At 37.0% G+C, this 13,359-nt stretch overlaps 1 protein-coding gene across 3 annotated transcripts in view; it reads left to right on the top strand.

Annotated features, from left to right (window-relative positions):
* The window catches only part of kdr (kinase insert domain receptor (a type III receptor tyrosine kinase)), a 73,702-nt gene extending 60,611 nt beyond the window's left edge, over window positions 1–13,091 (top strand). For all 3 annotated transcript variants that reach the window (XM_059989219.1, XM_059989218.1, XM_059989217.1), the window contains exons 22-30: window positions 145–242; window positions 890–1,012; window positions 3,292–3,403; window positions 3,529–3,628; window positions 4,534–4,639; window positions 4,735–4,880; window positions 6,451–6,544; window positions 7,773–7,858; window positions 10,437–13,091. In XM_059989219.1, coding sequence (XP_059845202.1) covers window positions 145–242; window positions 890–1,012; window positions 3,292–3,403; window positions 3,529–3,628; window positions 4,534–4,639; window positions 4,735–4,880; window positions 6,451–6,544; window positions 7,773–7,858; window positions 10,437–10,635 — 1,064 coding nt within the window. In that variant the 3' untranslated portion in view covers window positions 10,636–13,091. The remainder of the gene's footprint in view (window positions 1–144; window positions 243–889; window positions 1,013–3,291; window positions 3,404–3,528; window positions 3,629–4,533; window positions 4,640–4,734; window positions 4,881–6,450; window positions 6,545–7,772; window positions 7,859–10,436) is intronic.
* The last annotated feature ends 268 nt before the right edge of the window (window positions 13,092–13,359 follow it).

Below are 13,359 nucleotides of genomic sequence, written 5' to 3'. Positions count from 1 at the left end.
CAGTTGTCCAGTAGGGACTAATGTTGGGGTGAAAAACAAAGGAAGATTTGCAATATGTAATAAAAGATGCAAGTAAATGTACTCTGAAATGTGACCGATGCCTTTGGCTGAGCTCTGTATTTCCACACGTTTTGCTTTTCACAGCTGCAGATGACTTCTACAAGAACTGTTTGACACTGGAGGACCTTATCTCCTACAGCTTCCAGACAGCCAGGGGGATGGAGTTCCTGGCCTCACGCAAGGTGAGGGACCGGACCTTTATCTTAAGCAGAGACCTTTATCTTAAACATATCACTAAATAATGTGACATCATAAATTATGCAGTCATTTTGAAAATATATTCTTTTTGAAACATACCCTCGTCAGCTTCTCTTAAATACACTGGAATACATTCTAACTTGGACAATGGGTGAGAGTAAATAAGCATTCTATTTTGCATTTATGGGAAATGAAAATGCAGGGAGAATTAAGGCAGTTACTACCTTAGATTTACTACAGCCAGTTGCACACACTTTTCCTCATCTACCTATTAGAGTTACAGAGTTATACAGCTTAGAAACAGGTCCTTCAACCCAATTGGTCTACACCAACCAAGATTCTTATCTAAACTAATCCCAGTTACCTGTGTTTGACCCAAATTCCTCTAAACCTTTCCTATCTATGTACCTATTACCTATTATCAGGTACTTTGTCTTCAATTAAAGGATCTATGACTCCTGCCTAAAATACTGTACATCTGTGATCATCTATGGGTATTTTCATATCTCATGTAAATCACAATGTGTTGCCAGTGTATCATGTGAGGATGTGATCTATCCAGTAATGCATTTTGAAAGAAAAAGATAAAATAAAGTAACTGCAATAATAATTTTCTGTTTTCTCTTTTCAGTGCATCCATAGGGATCTGGCTGCACGTAATGTACTCTTGTCAGAAAACAATGTGGTGAAGATATGTGACTTTGGTTTGGCTCGAGACGTTTATAAGGACCCGGATTATGTCAGGAAAGGAGATGTGAGTACATGCAGATCAATTTGCTTTGAATCTCCTAATCAATAACCTGCAGAAAGTGAATCATGGGCTCAGATGTTGAAATTAAGATATTGAATGATAATGGAGCTGGACTGATTTAAGTTCCATTGAAATAAATGGAGGAAAATCTGAAATGGGAAAGATCCCTCCGTTGCCTTCTATGTGCTGAGAAATATGCCAATGACTTGAATGATGGAATTGAATGCTTTGTTGCAAAGTTTTCAGATGAAATGAAGATAGGTGGAGGGACAGGCAGTGAGAAAGTTGGGAGGCTACAGAAGGACAGAGGCTTAGACAGACTCGGAGTACGAACAAAGAAGTGACAGATGGAACACAGTATCAGGAAGGGTCATCCACTTTGGAAGACATTTAGAAAATATTCTAAATGGAGAGAAAATTCAAAAAGATGAGGTGCAAAGGGACTTGGGAGTTCTTGTAAAGTTTTGTTTGCAGGTTGAGTCTTTGGTGAGGAAGGTAAATGTGATGCTAGCACTAACTTCAAGAGGGCTAGAATGTAAAAGCAAGTATGTAATCTTGAGACTTTATGAAGCACCAGTGAGGCCTCACTTGGAATATTCTAAACGGTTTTAGGCTTCTTAACTAAGAAATGATGTTCTGACATTGGAGAGGCTCAAAGTAGGTTCAAGAAAATGATTCTGGGATTGAAAGGCTTATCATATGAAGAGTGTTTTACGTCTTTGGGCCTGTACCCACTAAAATTTAGAAGAATGAGGGGTGACCCTAATGAAAGCTATCAAATGTTGAAAGGCCTCAATGGAGTAGATGTGGAGAGGATGTTTCCTATGGTGGGGGAGTCTAAGACCAGAGGACACAGCCTCGGAATAGAGGGGAGTCCTGTCAGAATGGAGATGAAGAGGAATTTCTTTAGCCAGAGATATGTAAATTTGTGGAATTCATTGCCACAGGCCGCTATGGATGCCAAGTCTTTATGTGTATTTAAGGCAGAGGTTGATAGATTAGTCAAGGCATGAAGGGATACAGGGAGAAGACAGGAGTTTGGGGCTGAGGTGGAAATTTGCATCAGTCATGGTAAAATGACAGAGCAGACTTGATGGGTCGAATGGCCTAATTCTGCTCCCATGTCTTGTAGTCTAACTAAATTCTATCCCATTGACTACAAAGACAGTAACCAACATTGCGAAATCCAAGAGAATACTTAAAGAAAACTCAAGCTTTGTAATGGTTTATGAAATTTTAGTTCTAAATTTAGCACAAGGATATTTGCCCATGAATGTACCATGTATTCTCCCTTCGGCAGAGAGAAGTATATTTTATTGTGATTGTTCTTGGAAATGCTAATGCAGAACCTCTGACCCATACATAGCAGGTCAAAAGAAAAAAACAAATAAATTGCTTGTATTTATTGATTATCTTTGTGTATGTTACATATTTGTGTCTAAATCTTGTGGCCTTTCATTTATGAAGTAAGAGAATACAGTGGATTCCAGTTAATTGGGAGATGTTGGTATCAGTACATTTTGGCCAATTAAGTGGTGCCCCAGCCAGCTGAAGTTTTGTGGAAATAGTTAAAAAATTATTAAAAGCTGAAAATACTGAACAAATTAGAACACTACCGACACTATTACAGTAGTATAAAACTGTGTAGTAGTTCTTAATAGTTATCAATGGAGGAATTTGTCCAGTGTTCATTGCCATGTTCTTTTGATGGACTGTAAATGAACAAACTCAGTGCAGACACCTAGTGCAGATAATGCACTGCCTTCAGTGCTTTCAATGAATACATCCTCCAAATCTTTATTTTCATGGTAACATTCAAATTGTTGATATCTTCAAATTCTTAACTTGCTGTAACAATGACATTACTTCATTTTCACTCCCGGCTGTTTCTGGTATCTCCAAGCCTGAATGCTCAAACTTGTAGTCAGCAAAACAGTTCTGAATTGTCTTACTGGTTTTTTTCAACTATTAGTGACAAAAATCCTTATTTCTTTAAACACAAATAGACTTAACTGATGCTATATAAAAACTGTTTGCTCTAAGAACGGTGTAGTGTCTAACGAAAGTGCATGTGACTGACACTAGTTAAAACCTGTTCAGTAACAGTCTCCTGCCCCAATTAAGTGACAGTGTCCCAAATTCTTTAAGTGTTATCCCAAAGAAGTGGCTGTTCCAATTAACCGATTTCCCAGTTAGCTGGAATCCAGTGTACATCCTTGAGTCGCACAATTATATATAAAGCTAAATGTTTGTATTGTATATTAAAATGTATTTTTTTCTAGGCACTGCTTCCGCTTAAATGGATGGCGCCAGAGACCATCTTTGACAAAATTTATACAACACAAAGTGATGTCTGGTCTTTTGGAATTCTACTTTGGGAAATATTTTCATTAGGTACGTATCTTCAGTTACCTTGATAATGAATAGCCAGAAAATTGTTTGGTGGGTGATTTGATAAAAGGTGAAGTGAAGCTCCCAGATAACTGCAATGTTTTTACCCTTTTCTAATCACTTCCCAGGTGCCTCTCCATATCCTGGTGTTCAGATTGATGAAGAGTTTTGTCAGCGACTCAAGGAAGGGACTCGAATGCGATGTCCTCAATATGCAACAACAGAAATGTAATTCAGTTTCCATGCCACATAAAATACCTTTCATAGAATGTAATGCTTGGAAAATACAAAGTACTTTTATATTTAAACTATGTATATTGTATACAACTTTGAGATTCATCTCCTTACAGGCAGGCAAACAATTCAGAAATTTGTATACATAAGAAAACTGCAAGACCATTTATTCTCCCATGACTATTTTCTTCATAAAATTGGGTGAAAACAGAAGGAAATATTTTTTTTCTATTTTTGCTTGTGCCTGCTTTTGATTCTGGCCTTGCAGACTCTTCCTCTAAGTACATATGTAATACCCTTCTAAAAGTTATTACTGAATTTGTCTTCCCCACATTTACAGTCAAATACTTCCAAATTGCAACTGCCTTTATGTTAGAGGAAATCCATATATTATTCTTTGGGTTGTTAACTATAATTTATAAAATATGTCATTACTAAGCAATTAAGAATTTTAACACAGCATGTTGCTGTCCTAGTGGGTGCTATGGTCAGACAATATGAACTGTATGATCTTGCTCATGAGATTATTGGAACCAATGAGTGTTTGAGGAAATCCTTGGTGTTAAACATTAAATACTAGTGGACCATGTTAGCAAATTCTTTAGTGTCACATTTAAATTTTGAAACTTTTCATCTGAGAAGTTTAAACCTAAACTGGCACTCCCTCAGTATTAATATAGGTCACACAAACCCACATGCTTTTAACTACAGTACGAAATCCAGGCTGACACCTCAAACAGCTTCTATTATTTTTCAGTTTCTTGTCTTTTTCTACCTGCGGGCATGTGTGTTTGCATATGCGTACCCAAAACATATAAAGTGAAAATTCCGCTTCAAATTAATTGCTTCAAGTTTTATTTATTTAATCTTTGAACGCGACAATCGTTCTCTCTTGTCAGTTATCATACAATGTTGGATTGTTGGCACGGAGACTACAAAATGAGACCAATCTTTTCTGAATTAGTAGAACACTTGGGGAACTTACTCCAGACGAATGCTCAACAGGTAAAGCTGGGCTTTGTCAAAATGTAAATGTGTTTCAAAGTATTTTTCTTGAAGCAGCATAAGTAATAATTAGATAAATATTTTGCATTTCTCAGGATGGCAAGGATTATATTCCACTTAATATGTCACTGACTATAGAAGATGATTCTGGACTCTCTCTGCCAACTTCACCTACTTCCTGTACAGAGGAAGAGGAAGGGAGTGATTCAAAGTTTCATTATGACAACACGGCCAGAATACGGTAATTACCCTAATGGACATCCTACCAATCCTCAGGGTAGTGCAGAGGAATAAGAGGTGAATGAACAGAGGGAAATAAAAGGAAATATTGCTCAGCTGCTTCTTCTGGCCTTCAGCTAGAGCAGACAATTAGACTTCAAACTTGCAGGGGTGTGACAATGAATTGGAAGCTTGTCAGAAAAATCTAGCAGTGGATAAAATTTAAACTTGAAAGTGTCAGAGAAATAAAGCCATGCACCAGATGACAATTTTGTCACTATAGCTGGCAATAAATAATAAAATATTTCACTGGTATAGCTAATAAAAAAATCTACAAAATGAATACTCAAAAAATTTCAGAAGTATGAGATGACTACTCAAATGTCATGGGAGCATGATTAGGCCATTCAGTCTATCAGGACTGCTCAGCGATTCAGTCACGGCTGATCAGTTTTCCCTCTAAACTCCATTCTCTTGCCTTCTCTCCATAATCTTTAACACCCTTACTAATCAACAACCTATGAACATACACTTTAAATATAGCAAATGACTTGGTCACCATAGCTGTATGTGGCAATGACTTCCACAAATCCACCACCCTTTGCCTAAAGAAATTCCTCCTCATCTCCATTCTAAAGGGACTTCCTTCTATTCTGAGGCTGTTCCCTCTGGTCCTGAACTCCCCCACTCCACGCCAACTCTATGTAGGCATTTCAACATTTGGCACAGATATCATAAAGTGTCAAGGTGTGGAAAATCTTCAGCCACCTTTCACCAGTGAAAGAGACATTTACCACGACTCAGAGGAGCATTCAAGATCAGGTGGAGCTGTTGGTTTTGAATGCAACTAGTGGATGCCTGTGATGCTTTGTGCAAAAATTAGACGAAGGCAGCAGAAACTGGATCCAGCCACAGAGGGAGGCTAGTAATAGGGCTGTAGGCGTGAAACAGTCACCATTATAGAAGAATTCCAATAGTTTTCCGCCCCTGATGGACCCTACTTTCAACACTTGCCAAGCCAGCGGGCCAGCTTTAGTGTGCCTCTCAGGTGTTTTATAATCTGGAGTCTGGGCCTAAGGAAGTTCCAACTAAGGAATTCCTGGTTCTAAATAACTGGACTTCCTGTAGTTACCCCACTGCGTTCCATGGAATGTTGTAACAAATAGGTTTTGTAGATAAGTAACATTTTCTTTTTTTTTTCCAAGTATTAGCCACATAGATTGGTGAAATCATTTTGCTTTGGTTTCTTCTATGAGCATTCCACTAATTACTAATACCTATAATCATACAAATATAATGACATGAAACTTTTATGATTCATAAAGTGATTTGGTGTTCCATTGGATAGCAAATGACAGAACCTTAAGAAATTTGAGGCCCATGTGTTTGTATATTGAGAGTCATATCCATTTTCTTTTAAAATTATTTTGAATTCCATATCTTGCCATAGTACAAGATTCTAAAATCATTCCTTACTTGAGTAAGTTTATGGAGGAATATTGCCTAAGCAATCACTTTGATATGATTCATTCTTTACAGCCTTTTGGAGATCGTTATTTAATGCTGCATGGCATGACTGCTTTTTTCTTTAGATACATTAATGGAAGCAAAAATCGAGGCAGACCGGAAGGTGTTAAGACATTTGATGAAGAAACAGTACAAAAAGCAACTATCAATGTGCAAGAGGTCTGTATAGATGAAGTGTTACTTTTCCAGGCAGAATACAGTCAGCCATAACTGAGTCCTATTTTAAGGGAGCTACCAGCAGTCTCCAATGTGACTGTAGGTAATTTCTTACAGAAATATCAGGAAGTTTAGTACATCCATGTATAATTGTGCAAATATAAATGCCCCAACATACCTCATAAATGTCAGAGCAGGAGCATTTGGCTATAGATATTATACACACGTGGGGAAATTTGCTCAAACAAACTTTGCTGGGTCAGATAGCAAAGACAGATTTAATCCTTTCATTACAATAAAAGAGATAATTTATGCAAGATGAAGGATCACACATTTTGAGTTAGTTTGAATGTTTTAAAGATTTCAAGTAATCTTTTCTTAATTTTTGAAATGGTTCTTTCAATATTTCCATAGTTTAATTAATCTTTCACAGCTGATCACATTTTCTGCATGTTTGTTTTGGATCATCAGAAGTATTTAGAAACTTTTGAAGTAATTAGACTGCTTTTGGCATTTGCCAACTGTCTTAGCTGCTTTGTGAGCGGAGCTTGATTTGGCCTGCCTGGCGTGACCATCTTACTCACAGAGACCTTTGCTACTCAGGGATGTGCATCTGAGAGTTCTGAATTTCATTCATAGATCATCAGCACACTGTGTGCAAAATTGAGGCCATCATTTGATTGTTTAAGTGGCTTAAGATAAAACAGTTCATTCCGAACTAAGCAGACACATTGAAACTAAATTTTGAACATTGAAATGAGAGGCAGTTTCAAAATGAACAAACTTGACACCATTCATTCAGTGTTGTCAACACAGTGACTCCAATATATCAAGGAGAATGTGCACCATCTTGTCTGAACAACTTGTATTAAACAGGGTGTGGAACAAGCTGCCTAAATTGATGCTTGAAATGTCAAAGCAATATAAACTGTGGAGAACTGATATTCAAGGGAATTAATAGGAAATTATAGTAATATCGTTAGAATTTTGTACTAGAGATGTTAATACATTGCAATATGTGGTTTTTCTTAACTACCTTTGTAAATCAAGATACATTTAATGGTAGTTAATTAGTGAAATAGAGTTAATGACCATTATGGTGTTCTCCAATCTATGATAACAGTGGGCTTGACAAATGATTTGGTTGTTCCTTATTGTACAGTATGCTATTATAGGAAAGAGTTCAAAAGAATGTATTACTTGCCTTCATTGAGTTCTTCTCTTTAACTAGGATAACCAGACTGACAGTGGCATGATACTTGCATCAGAGGAACTTAAGACATTGGATTCCAGACAGAGTCAGTCAATGGCATTTAGGTAAGTTTAAGATAAGTAAAGGTGATAGGTATTTTAAAAAAATATTTTCTTTAGCTGGAGAGAAGATACTTCAAAGAGACTTAATTGATTTTGCCACTAGATACACTTGAAAATGAGATTTTTTTTTACAGACTGCACACACTAAAGAATATTGGTCCTCACTGATCCCAAAATTTATCTTGATCTTGCCCTTGGGTAGTATTACTGACTTTGGGGATGGAGCTTGCCTATGCCATGTTTACTTTTGATTGCAACTGGTGATTTTCACTTCCACTGCTTGAGGGTCAAACTGATAGACAAAGCATTGAGTACCCCGTAATTTCATTTTTAAAATTTCATTTCAGTTCTACCCCCATTAAAATTAACTTCAGCATTTTTCAACAGGAAAAAGATCAAGTGAAGGCAAATCATCAGCCCATTATGAGCTGACAGCAATTTTTTTTTAAGTTTATCTGGTAATATCACTGACTAACTTCTACCCTTAATGAACTAAACATAAGAAACATCGGTATCTTCTAGTACTTTGAGAATACTTCTCTATCTTAGACCAGCTTTTTGTTAGAAACAGTACGACTGTGATATTTTTGTACAAACAAGCTTCTATATATTTCATAGACTTGACCTGTTAAGTGTGTTACTTAAAATCCTGCAAAACGTCTCCCTTCTTATCAGATTCTACCTATGGGCTACCCACCACTGTTTTCATAATTTTACTGTCTACCAACATCTCCTCCACCTGGCTCCACATGCCCTTCATCTCTCTCCTCACTTGGTTTCATCTGTTATCTCTTGAGCACTTAACGAACTTATTTCAGAAACATCTTTGATCAGAAAGTCCTTCTTGCTATTCTGTCAGATTTTGTTCACCAGGACTAAATGGTTAACATAAGTTTTGTGGAATTCATTGCCAAATCTCCCTAGATGCACCAATGCTCCTAGTACACAACTATCTCTCAGATATCTTATCTTTGCTTCGCTGAGTTGCAGTGAGGTTGCAAAGCATAATTTCCATCAGCCAAACTTACCATCTTCTCCTTGCACCTTGAGTCATGATGCCTACTTAGCTTCCATTCTGATTTCATCTCTGCCACTCCTTGCTCCCCACCCCAAAGTTCACTTGATAAGGCTCAGCAAGAATATACCCTGCGTGGAGTGAGATATGATTTAACAGCTCAGAGAAATACTACAGGCCAAAATTTATTGTTGTGCTTAATTGAAATTCCATACCCTCCTTTACCACGCGTGTTTATAATCCGTAACCAATTGTTACAACTAGCCTCTTCTTTGCAAGGTCATTCTGTTAACATAATCAGCCACCACAATCGGTGAACCTGCCTTCTGCCTATTATAAAGATCCACATATTTCATTTGCTCAAATGCTGCATGCTCTCAGCAACGTATGCTTGTAACTTTGAAGTACTTTTCACTAGTGGCACTTGTTATATCTTCATTTCCTCTGACGTACTATATCTATGTCTCAATTATTGATCCTTGATTTAGTTTTGATATCAACAGTCTTGTCAACATTAATGGTATACTTACTATAGAAACTGCTCTGCTCATTCATCACAATGTTGAATAAACTTCCCTTCTATAACTTCTACCATAATTGTTTTCCTTCCCTTGAAATTTTGTTTGAATGTAACTATTTTGGCTTGCTATATCCTGTCTAGACTTACCAAAAGCAATGTGTTCAACCCCCAGAATAATTCCTAAACTCTGCTGTCAGACATTTTGGAGTAGTTTAATAGCTATGATTTTGAACCTTTTATCGATTTCTATTGTAGTTTTGGTTCCATACTTTCTTTTCACTGGATATTTAACTTATCTTTCTTGGGTTGTTTGAATTTAAGTTTCACTTTGTAGACATCTAAGGCAATCTGTAGAGAGCAGGTGAACTGTTTGCCCTTGTGGGAAGCAAGGTGTGGAAACCAGAGGTAGATGCTGCTGGATTGTAGGATGTCCCAGTGATCATTTAGATTGTCCAGTTTTATTTAATAAGCTGCAGAAACCACATCCATTCACCTACCCAGACAATACAAATTCACTTCATCAAGGATAGTACATGTGCTTGTAACCCCTTTGGTATCATCACCTTTGTCGTGAACACCAAGGATCTTCGATTAAAAGAAGATGTTTTCCACGGTCCTAAGGGACTAGCAAATATCTTATCAATAACATAATGCATCATTTAAGCATACCTAGACAATTTGCAGCCAATAAGAATTAAGGTGCGCACTGTATATTTGTTTAAACGCACAAACAGCAAATATATGAATGTAAATCTTTGGATGACTTATTTGCATTAGAGCAAAGAAACTAGCATCACTGATATGAATTTTCTTAATAGTTTAATTAACAAAGCTAGCTTCACACTTAGCAACACAAGATTAGGCAGATCCTTGATATTCACTAAACCCATTACTCACATGGCTCTTATGACCATTAGATAGATGACTCTTTTATCCCATCAGGTTGGTCTGCATGCAAAGTGACTTGCCACACAAAAATTAAATGCAATTTCCTATCTACAGTATTTCCGGAAGAATTTAAACATTTGCTCTATTGTCATCAACAGTGCCTTAATTCCAAGCAAGAGCAAAGAATCTGTGTCATCTGAAGTCTCTAACCAGACGAGTGGCTACCAGTCGGGATACCATTCTGACGACACAGACACAGCTCCTTACAGCAATGAGGAAGCACAGCCAAAGGAAAACCACTGCAACTCACCAGCTGATTACAACCACGTGAGTCGATACAGTGCGCCACCTGTTTAGGAATCCAAACCGAAGGCAGTGGACGCCACCCTGTAGCAGCTTCATCTAAGCCACAATTGTATAAAGTTACCACATATATTTTGTAAAATATTGTCAAAAATGAACTTTAACTGTTCTAGATAATAGAACCATTATGAACATTGACAATATATATATATATATATCTTCATATGGCTGAAGATGGCCCTGGAATAATTCACAGTGAATCCATTATCTGCTCTTTAACCTATTGATGATGAATTTGTCAGGGTTGAACTGATTTCTGTCTTCTACATTCTGAGTTCAGATCCAGTGGCCTTGATTGTCCAACGTATAAGCTCTATCATGCAGCATACAAAGAAGAAACAAGGAAGTCAGAACACTGTCTGGAAAAATAGTGGCTAGCATCAATTGTTGTGTAGGTGGCCAACATTTCTTCACAATCAGGCATTCCATCAAGTTGCCTATTTCAAGCATCTCTAGGCAGAAGTAATGTTGACTGAAATACTGTACAATGAAAATTACTTGACATCTAAGACTTGGATCCAGACACAGGACAAAGCCATCTGCATGTATATATCGCATATTGCAAAGTACATTTCAACCTCTCCAATGGATACCTTTCCAGATTCTAGACATCAGAGTGTGTGCAGAGGAAGTGTGAGAAAGGACGTATAGGTAGGCATCTATTTATAGCAGCTGAATGTTGAATGTCTGCAGATTCACTAATACATCTAATATATTGAACACAGGTATAAACATTTTCATTGAATGAGAATACTGTAAACAGAGCAGTTTTCACTGCCATGGTTAAAGGAATCTTGGATTGACCCGCTTATCAGCTGGTACATACTCTTTCTCTTCAGCAACAATAAAATCACTTCCACACAAATGTATGTAAGCATCTAACTGGAAGTTTATAAAGATTGTAATGTGCTGTATATAATATATGTTGATCAAATTCATCTCTTTATTATTTTTGAATGTGAGTCTACAGAGTTTTAGTTATGAGCTGTACAATCAAATAGAAAAGACCTCAAAGAGATCAATGTAATATTTCATAAATGAACAATACAACACTTTATTACAAAGTTACATTGTTTAGTGAGAATGTTTGAGCTGTTCAGTTTAATTCTCTGATTCTGCCTTTTGTCTTTCAAAAGGTGAATTATTTTAAAAGACATATGATGTTATAAGTTAATAAACAGTTTTGCAAGGTAGCTCATGCTGTATATGTAATTTATATATATATAGCTTTTGTTGTGTTGCCGCGTGGCCTAGTGGGCAAGGCATCAGACTAGTAACCTGAAGGTCACTGGTTCAAGCCTCAGCTGAGGCAGCGTGTTTGTGTCCTTGAGCAAGGCACTTAACAACACATTGCTCTGTGACGTCACCAATGCCAGCTGCAAGCTGCATGGGTCCTAGTGCCTTCCCTTGGACAACATCGGTGGCGTGGAGAGGGGAAGGCCTGCAGCTTGGGCAACTGCTGGTCTCCCATACAACCCTGCCCAGGCCTGCGCCCTGGAAACTCCAGGCGCAGATCCATGGTCTCTCGAGACCGATGAATGCCACCACTAATATAGCTTTTGTACTTTGTTAGCTTTGTATCCAGTTTGTCAAGAATAATTTTATAGAAAATCAATATATGGTCATGAAAAAATTAGTCACTATTAAAGAAAATTTGCTTGCTGGCCAGGCCCTTAAATTCAGAGAACTAAGCAAATCAGATTGTTATCTGCACCCCTCATCCAGGCAGACTGTTAGGACAGTGTTTCCATCATCAGACGGATGAGATAGTGAAGGATATATATCTTTTTAGGGTGCTACTGCACATCCATCAGTAGCTGAAATTGTATGCTCATGGGTTCATTTTTTTCCATCTAACCCATTTTGTAATATATGTCTACTTGTCTTCAATGAGGGTATCCCAAAAAGAAATCAATTAAGCTAAACAGTATTGAGGAAAGCAACTGTAGTTTGGAGGCCTCATATCCTTGAGTATTTTTGCTTGAACACAAATCTAAATTTAACATTAAGGTGTCACTGCCTAGGAAACAAATCTAATAATGAACACTTCCATAAAAATACTGACATTTAATGAATAATTATTTCAGTTGTTTTGTTGAAGTAATGTGTCTCTTGACCCCCTGTTAGACGCTGCACAATGACCTCCGTGGTAAGGGAGTTCTGGCAGGTGCACAATGGGCAGCTGACCATTCTCACCAACTTTTGGTCTACCATTGAAATTTTTGGGGCTAATGGACACATCTTTTAAAATTTATGTCCATGATCATTTACTGATCTCATCCTTGAAGGATAACAGTATCATGGCTGATGAATATTTTCACACTAAATGCAACTCAAATCTCAAATATGAATGTACGTTGAATGTAAGATAAATCTATATCTAATTCATTTTAGAGTTCTTAGAAATTACTATGTATTAAAGATTTAATTCATTTTTAATAAATGTTTTTCATGTATCTTTTTGTGGTTATGGACTTATTCCTGCATTTTCAGTTTTGGGTTTACATTTAAAAAATTGAATCCCAGTACACATATTAAATACTCTCAAAGATATGACAGTCAAACAGCCCAAACTGCTTGAATGGAAATGGTATATGTCCTTTCCTCCTGTGAATAGAATTCCAAATATTCATTCAATTGTTAATCAATTTAGTTCAGGTCCAGAAGTACAAACTAAAATACTTAGTTCACAACACGTAAGCAAAGAAAGCAAGAAAA

The sequence above is a fragment of the Hypanus sabinus genome, chromosome 14 (genome assembly GCF_030144855.1).
Source record: "Hypanus sabinus isolate sHypSab1 chromosome 14, sHypSab1.hap1, whole genome shotgun sequence".
Lineage (NCBI taxonomy): Eukaryota > Metazoa > Chordata > Chondrichthyes > Myliobatiformes > Dasyatidae > Hypanus > Hypanus sabinus.
This window is presented reverse-complemented; position numbering and strand designations above follow the sequence as displayed.